We start from the raw sequence: 10,094 nt of genomic DNA, 5'->3' as shown, positions 1-10,094 counted from the left end.
CCCCCCCCCAGGAGCTGAAGCTGAAGGACGAGGAGTGTGAGCGGCTGTCCAAGGTGCGGGAACAGCTAGAACGGGAGCTAGAGGAGCTGACGGCCAGCCTGTTCGAGGTACCAGGGCCGGCCAGCTGGGGGACCAGCTGGGCAGTGGGGCCGCTGGGGCCGCGCTGGCTCCTCACCGCTCATGCAGAGCCTGCCTTCTCCCCAGGAAGCCCACAGGATGGTGCGGGAAGCCAACATGAAGCAGGCAGCGTCGGAAAAGCAGCTGAAGGAGGCGCGGGGCAAGGTGAGGCCCGGCCAGCTCCCAGACAGGTGCATCTAACAGAGCCCGGCGTACAGTGTGATGCCAGGCAGGCCATGGGTCCGCTCTGAGCCTCAGTTTCCCCATCTGTAAAATGGGTGCCTCAGTCCCCACCTCAAAGGCTGTTCCAGGGGTAGCAGGGGGGTTAGGTACCAGTCACCGCCAGGACAGGCTGTCCTGAGCTGGGGTGGCCGGTGGTTGACGGCCACCTCATCCCGGCCAGATCGACATGCTGCAGGCAGAGGTGAGCGCCTTGAAGACACTGGTCCTCACATCCACACCAGCCTCCCCCAACCGCGAGCTCCACCCACAGCTGCTGAGCCCCACCAAGGCCGGACCCCGCAAGGGCCACTTGCGTCATAAGAGCACCGGCAGCACCCTCTGCCCCGCTGTGTGCCCCGCGGCTGGACATACCCTCACCCTGGACAAGGAGGGCAAAGAGGTGAGGGGTGGTGGGCGGGCAGTGGACACGGGAAAGGGGGACGGTGTCCAGCATCAGCCAGGTAGTGGGGCCCAGTGGGGAGGCCTGACGCCTCACACTGTGACCTGGAGCCTGGCCTGCCATCCCCGGGCCTCTGTGTCCTCTGTCTGGGAAGGCTGGGCAGCCTTTTTGTGATAATGAGGTTTGGCCCTCAGCCTCTGCGTGTACCCTGTGTACACCTCATGGGTCCCGTGAGGGCCTGGTCGCCTCTTCATGCCCCTCCAAGCAGTAGGTGGTATTCTGGGCACCTGAGGCTGGCCTGGGGCCTGAGGGCCTGGCCTGGGTGGGGGGGGATGGGGGAGTTCTTCAGGAAAACACCTTCCCTGGGCCTAAGGAGGCTACTGCCAGGCCTCTGGGGACAGGCTGCTTGGGCCCTGCATGCCTGCAGCCCTGAGGTCCAGGACCAGCTCGTGACATCCCTGGATTCGAGGGTCCTCAGCACCTTCTGCCTTGGTACGTAGACAGGCAGAGCCTTTGGGGGCTGTCTCCCTCCCCCCTCACCTTGGCTACATAGGGTATTTGGTCCAGGCTGGGCAGTGGGCTGTGATGTCCTTGACCGTGGGTCCTTGGGCAAGTGAAGGCACCTGCCAGAGCCTCAGCTTCCTCACATAAGGGCCCCCCACTGCCCATGGTGACTGATAAGACCTGGGTGTCAGGAGCTCAGCTCAGGGCCGCACTCAGTGAGCCCTACAAGGGCTACATGGGACTCGGGGTCCTGTGGTCTCTGAGCCCCCAGCTCCATCCTGCCCTGTGTCTCTGGGGCTTCCAGGGAAGGGACGCAGGCCAGGCCTCGCCCCCTATTTCCGAGTTCTCAGCTTCTGACCAAACACTAACATCTCCTTCCTCCTGTCTGTCTCTGTGCACCTGTCATCTGTCTGTCTGCCCTGCCCCCCCCCCCCCAGCCTGGGCTGCCCCCCCTCCTCTCCCTGCTCCTCTGCGTGGTCCCCAGCAAAGCTGTTCACCTCACCTACGAGCCGGCCTGGCAGCTCCTGTCTGGGGAGCCGCTCACGGCCCCCACCTCTGCTACCTCTTTCTCCTTTTCCCGACAGGTAATGGCTGGGGAGAGGGGCCGCCCCTCTGCCCCCGCCCAGCCTCACTCACACTGCATGCGCCCCAGGGCGGCCAGCCAGTCGTCTCTCCCGAGTAGGCGGCCCCGTGTGTGTTCCCTCCGTGTGCATGTGTCTGTGTGTGCGGGGGGCGGGTGGGGGGACCTGCAGGGCCCATCTTCAGCTTTTCCTCCTCCAGGAGGCAGAGAGGGGCTTCAGGACGAGGCCCTGGACCCAAGTCTGCAACCTTGTAGAGCCGGGAAGCTAAAAGCACACCTGGCTATGAAAGTTTGAGTTCTGAGGCCCTTGGTACAAAGGGAAGGAGGCGGTTCTTCCTTGGAGCTCTGTCCCCCGCTCGGCCACTGGGGACAGACCCGCTGGCAGGCTGGGGCCTGCCCCGCAACCTCCCTGGCTCCCCACCATCTTCAGCTCCCCCCACCCCCGCCCCCTGTGCCTTAACCACTCTCTCCGGCTCACCCTCCCCTACAGGTGGACACAACCCTGTTTGCAGAATTCCAGGCCTGGCGGGAATCGCCCACCCTGGACAAGACCTGCCCCTTCCTCGAAAGGGTGTACCGGGAGGACGTGGGCCCCTGTCTGGACTTCACCATGCAGGAGGTGAGGCGGGGTAGAGGGTGGCTGGCCCCGGGGCACGGCCCCTCAGCCGGAGGCCAGCCCCTCACTGCCCCGGCCTGCCGCCCTGCTTTGTCGCAGCTCTCAGCGCTGGTCCGGGCCGCGGTGGAGGACAACACGCTCACCATCGAGCCCGTGGCTTCGCAGTCGCTGCCCACCGTGAAGGTGGCCACAGTTGAGCGTGGCAGCACCAAGTAAGCTCAGCGCCCTTCATCCTTTGCTGCCCGCTTGGGAAAGCCACACCTAGCCCCGCACTCTGCCGAGGCAGTAGCCGGGGACCCGGGACCCAAGCGGGGGCGGGAGTGGGGCGCACAGGCCTGGCTGGGGAGGGGTGCAGAGGCGCGGTGGCTGACATCAGGCAGGGCAAGGAGGCATCTTTGGCACAAATCCCTGCCTCTAGTCATAGATCCCCAGGCCCTACCGGGAGTGTGGGAGCCAGAGTCTCCCTCTTCCTGGCTGGCCTGCCGGGCATCCCTCTCCCGCCCCCATCCTCTCTCCCACAATGGGTTCTGGGCCCCGACTGACATGTAAGTGATGTCAGCTGTTGGCTCTCCTTGTGCTAATAAATAACCAAACAGCCCTGGTATCTTGTCCCTCCTGCGACTCAGCTGCCATCGAGCAGGGCTTGCAGCAGAACCAGACAGCCGGGGTGGAACAAGGGGCAGAGGTGGGGAGCACTTTCCCTCGGCAGCCCAGGATTTGACCTGCCAGGGAAGCCCCAGGGGGGAGCCTTGGCACAGAGGGGCACATTTGAGCCGGGTTTTGAAGGATAAATAGCAGTTTGCCAAGTAGGGAAGGGCCTTTCAGGCAGAGGGACCAAAATGAGTGAAGGTATGAGAAGCCAGGGTATTAATGGAAACATCACTAGGTTTGTGGGCAGAGCAGTGGGGTGGGTAGGGAGATAGGGCTGAGGCCACAGAGGATGTTTGGGGCCAGAGTGTAAAAGGTCTTGAATGAGGTTTGGGCTTTGACCCACTAGGCCAAATCATCAATAGATGTTTCCTAAAAAGAGAGTTGCCAAGTCCAATCAGAGTCACAGTGAACCTGGAGGCAGCAAAGGCACTGATAAGTCCTGCAACCCAGGAGCCTACTTAACCTTTCTCTGCTCCAGAGTCTCCATAATGGTTTCCTGGGCAGTAGGAAAGCAGCAGGGAACGATGGTGGGCTAGGGGTGGGCTTTTGGAGGAGCCCCTGGCTATAATGTGGAGAAGGGGAGAGACGAGGCAAAGGGCTGGTTGGAGGAGCTAAGGGGATTCAAGCAAGAGGCCCTGCTGGCATGACCTAGCCTGAGGACTCGGTGACCAAGTGGAGGAGAGAATGGACTCCTGTTTAGTTGGGGAAGGCGTGACTGAGCCTGAGAGTCCCGGTAAAGTAGGGGGTACGTTTTTAGGGGCTGCAGAGAGGGGAACTTTGATAAGATACCTGGCATGAGGTGCACTGGGCTCTCCTGCCCACTAGGGGCAAGGTGAGGGGTTTAGGGGTGAGATCCAGCTTAGGTCAAAGGTCTGTCCCAGGGACTGGGATCTCTCCTTGGCCTTGCCCCCGGCTCCTGGGGAAGGTGGGGTCGAGGGAGAGGATGCCAGGCCCCGACCCCAGGTCCGCTTGCCTCTCCGAGCTCCCTTGGTGCATCCTTCTGCCTGCTGCATCCTCCCTGCATGAGCTGGGTGGGTGAGCCCCCGCCAGCCCCCACGGCCCCGTCTGCTTTCCTCTAGTACCTGTGCCCTGAGCGGGCTGGCTCGTGCCTGTTGCCACCGAATCCGGCTTGGGGACTCTGAGAGCCACTACTACATCTCGCCGTCTTCCCGGGCCAGGGTGAGTCATCCAGTGGGAGGGTCACTGGGCTTCTTAGGGGCCCCCTGGGCTGGGACCCTGGGCCAGCCTAGGAGCTCAACCTTGATCTGCAGAACAGGGCACAGACTCAGGGAGGTACGGAGACCGACTCAGGCCACACAGCCAAGCCTGGTGAATTAGTTTGTCATTACTGCAGAACCAATTACCATAAACTTAGTGGCTTAAAACAACCCCCATTTATTATCATGCTCTCCCTGGGGCAGGAGTGAGCACAGCTTAGCTGGATCTTCTGCTCAGGGGCTCAGGAGCTGCAGTCAAGGAGTAGGCTGGCTGCCTGCTTTCTGGAGATAGTGGTCCTCTTCCGAGCTCACATGGCTGTTGGCAGGACTCAGTCCCTCGGGGGTGGGGGGGGGGGTGGCGGGGGCGTGAAGGACTGAGGTACCTGTTTGCTTGCCGAAACCTAATCATGGGAGTGACATTAGAATTCAGGTTAAAATTCCAGGCTCCTGCCTCCCAGCTCAGGCTCTGGCCCCAGGCTTTCGAGAAGGTTCTGAGGCCTGGCAGTAGTGGTGGATTCCACGAGGCCTCCGGGAATCCCAGCTTCCCTCCTCACCTGCCGAGTGGCCCAGGCTGGGTCAGTGGACCTCCCCGAGCTGGGGGATAAGGGCGGGGTGGTCCCCGTTCCTCTGTCCCCTTACAGACTGTGAATAGGATTGTAAGGAACCAAAGAGAATGCGTTAGAAGATTCTGAAGCTTGGTGCACAGGTAGCACAGAGTGGATGGGCCCTTCTGTAGGAACCATCTCCTGCCCTTGACCTACTAGAGGCTGCTCATAGGGATTAAGGTGGACAGATGGCCCCGCTGCTAGGCAGCTTGTCTGGTCCCGACAAGCTTCCGCAGGGTGTCCAGTGTATTGTCCCGAAACCTCCCAGAGCAGCGAGCTGAGCTCCATTTGCAGATGGGGAGTCTGTGCCTTAGAAAGGGGGGGTGTGACCTGGCCCTGGGGCCTCCCCGTTCTGAGCCCAGTCCGCCTTCCCTGCAGCCTCCGCCCCGCGCCTCTGTGCCCAGAGCCCTCTCCAGGGGCCTTTTTCTGATCCCCACCAGGGCTCAACAGAAGGAGGCTCACCAGACATTCTGTGCCCGGCGGAACTGTATCTATAGATATAAAAACTAAAAAAACACTGTAGAACTCTGTTTCTTCCAAAGGCCTGCATGTCTCTGCGTCGGGCAGAGCTGGGATGGGAGACAAGAACCGTGTGAAGTTTTAGGAGGTGGTCCCCACCCTGAAGAGACCAAGGAATGTGGCATCCATAGGGAGAAGAGGTTTCCGTCCCCAAAGCACAGCCCTGGGGAGAGAACCCCACTGCTCCCTGCCTCTCCTTGCTCGCCAGCCTCCCATGGGGGCCCACTGGCCACCTCACCACAGCCCCTCCTGAGCCACACCGGCTTAGTCCCCTCTGGGGCACCCCTCTCTCACGCTTGCCTGGGCCACCAACCCCCTGCACCCACTTTGTCCTCCTGGCTGGCAAGGATTCCTATGTGTTTGAGGCCCCCCCCCGGAACTCTGGACCCTGTGGGCCCCCACACACTTGGCGTCCCTCCCCCCGGGGCGCTGGACATTGAGTGGGTGCTTTTGGGGCACAGCTGCTGGCCACCTTCTGCCCTGTCTCTGGCTGGGCTCCCTAAAAGCTGAACCTAAGATGAGGATTTTATGCCATTCTTAGGAGGACTGAGGAAAGCAGAATGGCGGGGTGTGGCCTCAGCTGGAGTCTGGCTGCAACCTGATCCATGGGGGTTCTGGAGCCCAGGGTGGGTTCCACCCGGAGGCAAGGGGGCTGGCCTTTTATATACCGCATGCCAGCCAGCCCCCAGCCATACCCCCCTGCAGGGCTAGGGGGTACAGAGGGGCACCCATGAGCCCTTGGTGGCCAGCACTCTCAGCCATGGGGAGAGGGGCCCCAGCCTGGGGAAGGGGCCTGGGCAGGGTACCAGCAGCACCCGCTCTGCAGAGGAGAGAAGGGCCCACGTCTGAGCCAACTTGGGGTCCGCGGTGCCCAGCATAGGGCATATGGAGCAGGCCTCAGGCCAGGCTGGGGGCTTCAGGCCTGGGGATCCAGGGCAGCCCCAGTGAGCAGCTTCTGATCCCCCTGCCTATCCTGGCATTACCAGGAGCACTGGGCCAAGGCCTGGTTGGCCAGGGCCTGCAGCACGCAGAGCAGGCAGGCCCCTCAGGATGAGCGTGGATTCAAGGGCAGGCCGCCTGGTTTCACCTTCCAGTTCAGCCACTTACTGTCTCTGTGGGCTCTGTAATTGTTGTCTGGTGCCTTTGTTCTTGGAGTCTCTGTTTTCCCCATGTGTAAAATGGGAATAATAAGCATGTCTGCTTCACTGGATGCATGTGCTGGATTAAATGTTAGCTGCTGCTGTTGTTTTTATTGGGAGTAGTACTAATACCACCGTTGGTAATTAAATTTTATTTTATTTATATATATATTTTAAAGATTTTATTAGAGAGTGGGGGGGGGCAGGAGCAGGGGGAAGGGGCAGAGGCAGAGGAAGAAGCAGACTCTCCCATTGAGCGGGGAGCCCGACTCGGGGCTCGATCCCAGGACCCTGGGACCATGACCTGAGCCGAAGGCAGACGCTTAACCGACTGAGCCACCCAGGCGCCCGGGTAATTAAATTTTAGAGCCCAGCCCTGTTCAATTGAGGGAGCATTACCTGGCTCTGATGGGACATGGGGTTTCCCACTCTGGTCTCTGATCTGCCCTGGCTTTTGGGGAGACCCCAAGTGTGAGGGCTGGCTGGTCACAGCCTCCCCGCTTCTGCCCCCAGATCACCGCAGTGTGCAACTTCTTCACTTACATCCGCTACATCCAGCAAGGCCTGGTGCGGCAGGAAGGTGAGCGCCCCCTGGTGGCCGGCGGGGCTGGCCTGTGGGAGGGAGCGGGCGGGCCAGCAGCAGTGGGGTCAACCTACGCGCGTTGTTGCCTGGACAGAGGGGAAGACTCTGCCAGGCTCTGCCAGGTCCCGCTGCCTTCTCCCCGCCAGAAACTTCTCCCAGGCCCCGGGGCTTGTGGGGACTGCTCCCTGTTACTGGCCTGGCATTGGAAGCCCTGCACGATGGGGTGTCCCTTGTGGATCTCCTCCCCACTGGGGGTGGCCTCCTCATGGTCATTTGACACCAGCTGCCGCCTCCCACTTTACCCTTGCCCACCCAGCAGGTCCTCCATCTACCTGTTGTCCCCTCTACCCCTGTTCTGCAAGGCCTAGCATCCCGCTCCTCCACCAAGCTTGTCAGTTTGAAGTCTGAGCCTCTCCTCCCCAGCTTGGGCATCAAGCTTTGGCCTTGGAGGGGAACTCGGACTGACCCCGTGGCTCTGCTGACGGCTCAGGGTCTCTGAGACCCCAGGGAGATGGGGTTGGGAAGCATTTGTGGCCCGCCAAATGCGTGGCAGTGTGCTCATGCATGTCGGTGCTGGGCTGGGGGGCGATGCATGGTGGTGCGGAGTTTGTTCAGCACTCAAAACAGTTTGCAGGGCCTCAGTGTGGAGCCTCAAAGAGGTCGGGCCACTCACTGAGATCATCTGTGCTGGGGGGCTGGGGGAGCCCTAGGTGCCTACCAGCTGCCCTGCCCAAAGCCAGGGGAGAGGGACCCGGCCATCTGCCTGAGGTGACCCTGTCCCTGAGCTGTCCACCTTCGTTCCGCCTGCAGCGGAGCCGATGTTTTGGGAGATCACGAGGCTGCGGAAGGAGATGTCGCTGGCCAAGCTCGGCTTCTTCCCCCAGGAGGCCTAGGGCATGGCCCGGGCCTAGAGGGGGGCTCTCAGCAGCAGCAGACCCCTGCCCCAGCACAGACAGACAGGAAGACAGAGTCCTGGATCCGGCCCTGAGCCAGAAGCTGAGCAGATGGACAGATGGCCAGGCTGCGGACGCCTTGCTGAGCTGGTCCCAAACCTTTGTCCCGGGACAGACAGGACCTCCTGAGCCGACGCGTCTCCCTTCATCAGTGGCGCACAGCCGCCAGGAGACTTCCAAGGAAGCACCAAAGACCGAGAAGCTTGGACCCATACTCAGGGGCTCAGCCCTTAGGAGGGGGTCCCCGGGGCAGCACCCCCTTTGCGGGCCTGGGACCTGCTGCTTGCAGGTGCCTTGTTGCTGCCATGTCCTCAGAAAGGGGCCACGCTGGGTGGCCTGATTTCCAGGGTATCCCCCCACCTCTGGTCCCAAGCCCTGGGCCACCAGCGCCCGCTGGTGGCCATCCCTCACCCATTCCCAGGTGGCCTCCCTGTCGGACTGCCCCTAGCGGGCCCCCCCGTGTCCGGTGTCCGCGGGGCGGTGGGGCCACAAGGGGCTGTCAGGGGCTTCCACACCAACCTGGATCTGCTTGAGAACTGCCCCCAAACTGCTCTTAAGGTGGATCAGGGCCCCTCCTCCTTGCACTTGACCTTCCCCCTCCCCCGTCTGAGCCCTGTGCTCAGGGAGGCCTTGCCCCTACCACCGCTGGAAGGATTAGGATACTTTTCTCCCGAAGTAAAACACAGACAGGGCCTCAGGACACCAGTGTCTGTGTTCAGCTGTGGGTGGCCATTCAGACAATGGGGGCTGAGGCCGCCAAGCCCTGCACACAGGACTGGGGTAGGGTGGGCAGGACCCAGGCCCCTCCTCACCCCTCACAGCCCACTTGGGACTGGGGTCCAACCTGGACACATCCCTCACCACAGCTGATTTCCTCCTTTGGATGGAATGTAACACGATCTCTATTTAATAAAGGAAGGCTTTGTTGGTAGAGGCTGGGCGCCACGCGCCTTCACTCCTGCGCCCTGGGGTTCAGGCCAAGGCTTGGGCATCTGAAGGAATGAAACCAAATCCTTCCCTAGCCCGCCCTCGTGCTTGGGATTAGGCCCAAATCCTGAAGGGATTGCTGTGGGGAGTACCACTCGAGGCCTCTCCAGCGGTCCGTGGGGCTGTGGGTTTTCAGGGCCGAGCCTGGCTTTCTGCCGAGGGGCCTGCTGTGGGGAGAGCAGCGGTGCTGAGGCTGCCCCTCGCGCTGTCTCGTGGGGCAGATCACCCTCTGGTCTCCCTGTGTCTGTCTAACGGGAGGTTAGAGTTCGCGAGGCTGCCTGGCGAGAGCTGGACAGTGGCGGGATCGATTGGTGATGTCTGCCAGCGGCGCAGGCAGGGATAAGGCTGCTAGACTCTTAGCAAGGTGTGGACCTGGGGAGCTATCTTGTGATTCCAGATCCCCTGCCCACCTGTAGGGGTGTGGGTCCAGGCCCGTGGGGGTCCCGGGGAGGGGGGAGCGTAGCAGCCTCTGGTCAGTGTGTACTGGGGCTGGTGAGGGGGTCCCTACTGGCCTGAGGCCTGAGGCCGTCTGTGGGCTGGCCAGGACTCTGTCAAGGCCACCCAACCCTATCACCGTCTCCAGCCAGGAGCCTTTTCACTCTTGGTCTCCTGCCTTGCAGATTCCCCCTTCCTTCCCCCACTTCCTCACGGGGTGATCCCAACATCCTCTCCTGCATACCCGCCTCTTTCTGCCCTCCTCTTGGTCAGTCCTGGGTCAGCTGGGGGAGAAAGAGAATGAAGGTCTGGGCCCTGAAGCTTCTGTGCCCCTGGACGAGCCACCCCCAGGGACGAGGAGACACCAGGCCACATTTCAGAGCCCTGGCAGAGGGTCCCACAGCCGACTCGCTTGGCCTGCCCCCAGGACAGGATTTCCTGTCAGGCCAAGGCGGGGCTGTGGTGGGCAAACAACAGCGGGTGGGGTGCTTGTGGGGGACCCAGGGGCACACAATCTGGCTCAGGACCTCCCAACAGTGGCTAAGATCTGAGCACTAACATCAGCC

General features: G+C 61.8%; 1 protein-coding gene across 5 annotated transcripts in view; it reads left to right on the top strand.

Moving 5' to 3' along the window:
- RAB3IL1 (RAB3A interacting protein like 1) overlaps positions 1-9,031 on the top strand; it is an 18,459-nt gene extending 9,428 nt beyond the window's left edge. The window contains exons 3-11 of one of the 5 annotated variants that reach the window (XM_032415082.1): positions 12-107; positions 205-282; positions 521-739; positions 1,681-1,827; positions 2,314-2,442; positions 2,539-2,651; positions 4,170-4,269; positions 7,084-7,150; positions 7,964-9,031. In XM_032415082.1, coding sequence (XP_032270973.1) covers positions 12-107; positions 205-282; positions 521-739; positions 1,681-1,827; positions 2,314-2,442; positions 2,539-2,651; positions 4,170-4,269; positions 7,084-7,150; positions 7,964-8,046 — 1,032 coding nt within the window. In that variant the 3' untranslated portion in view covers positions 8,047-9,031. Of the gene's footprint in view, positions 1-11; positions 108-186; positions 283-520; positions 740-1,680; positions 1,828-2,313; positions 2,443-2,538; positions 2,652-4,169; positions 4,270-7,083; positions 7,151-7,963 lie in introns of all 5 variants that reach the window. The other 4 variants (XM_032415081.1, XM_032415083.1, XM_032415084.1 and 1 more) reach the window with 4 other exon arrangements.
- The last annotated feature ends 1,063 nt before the right edge of the window (positions 9,032-10,094 follow it).

This window comes from Phoca vitulina, unplaced genomic scaffold (genome assembly GCF_004348235.1).
Source record: "Phoca vitulina isolate PV1807 unplaced genomic scaffold, GSC_HSeal_1.0 scaffold16, whole genome shotgun sequence".
Classification (NCBI taxonomy): Eukaryota; Metazoa; Chordata; class Mammalia; order Carnivora; family Phocidae; genus Phoca; species Phoca vitulina.
This window is presented reverse-complemented; position numbering and strand designations above follow the sequence as displayed.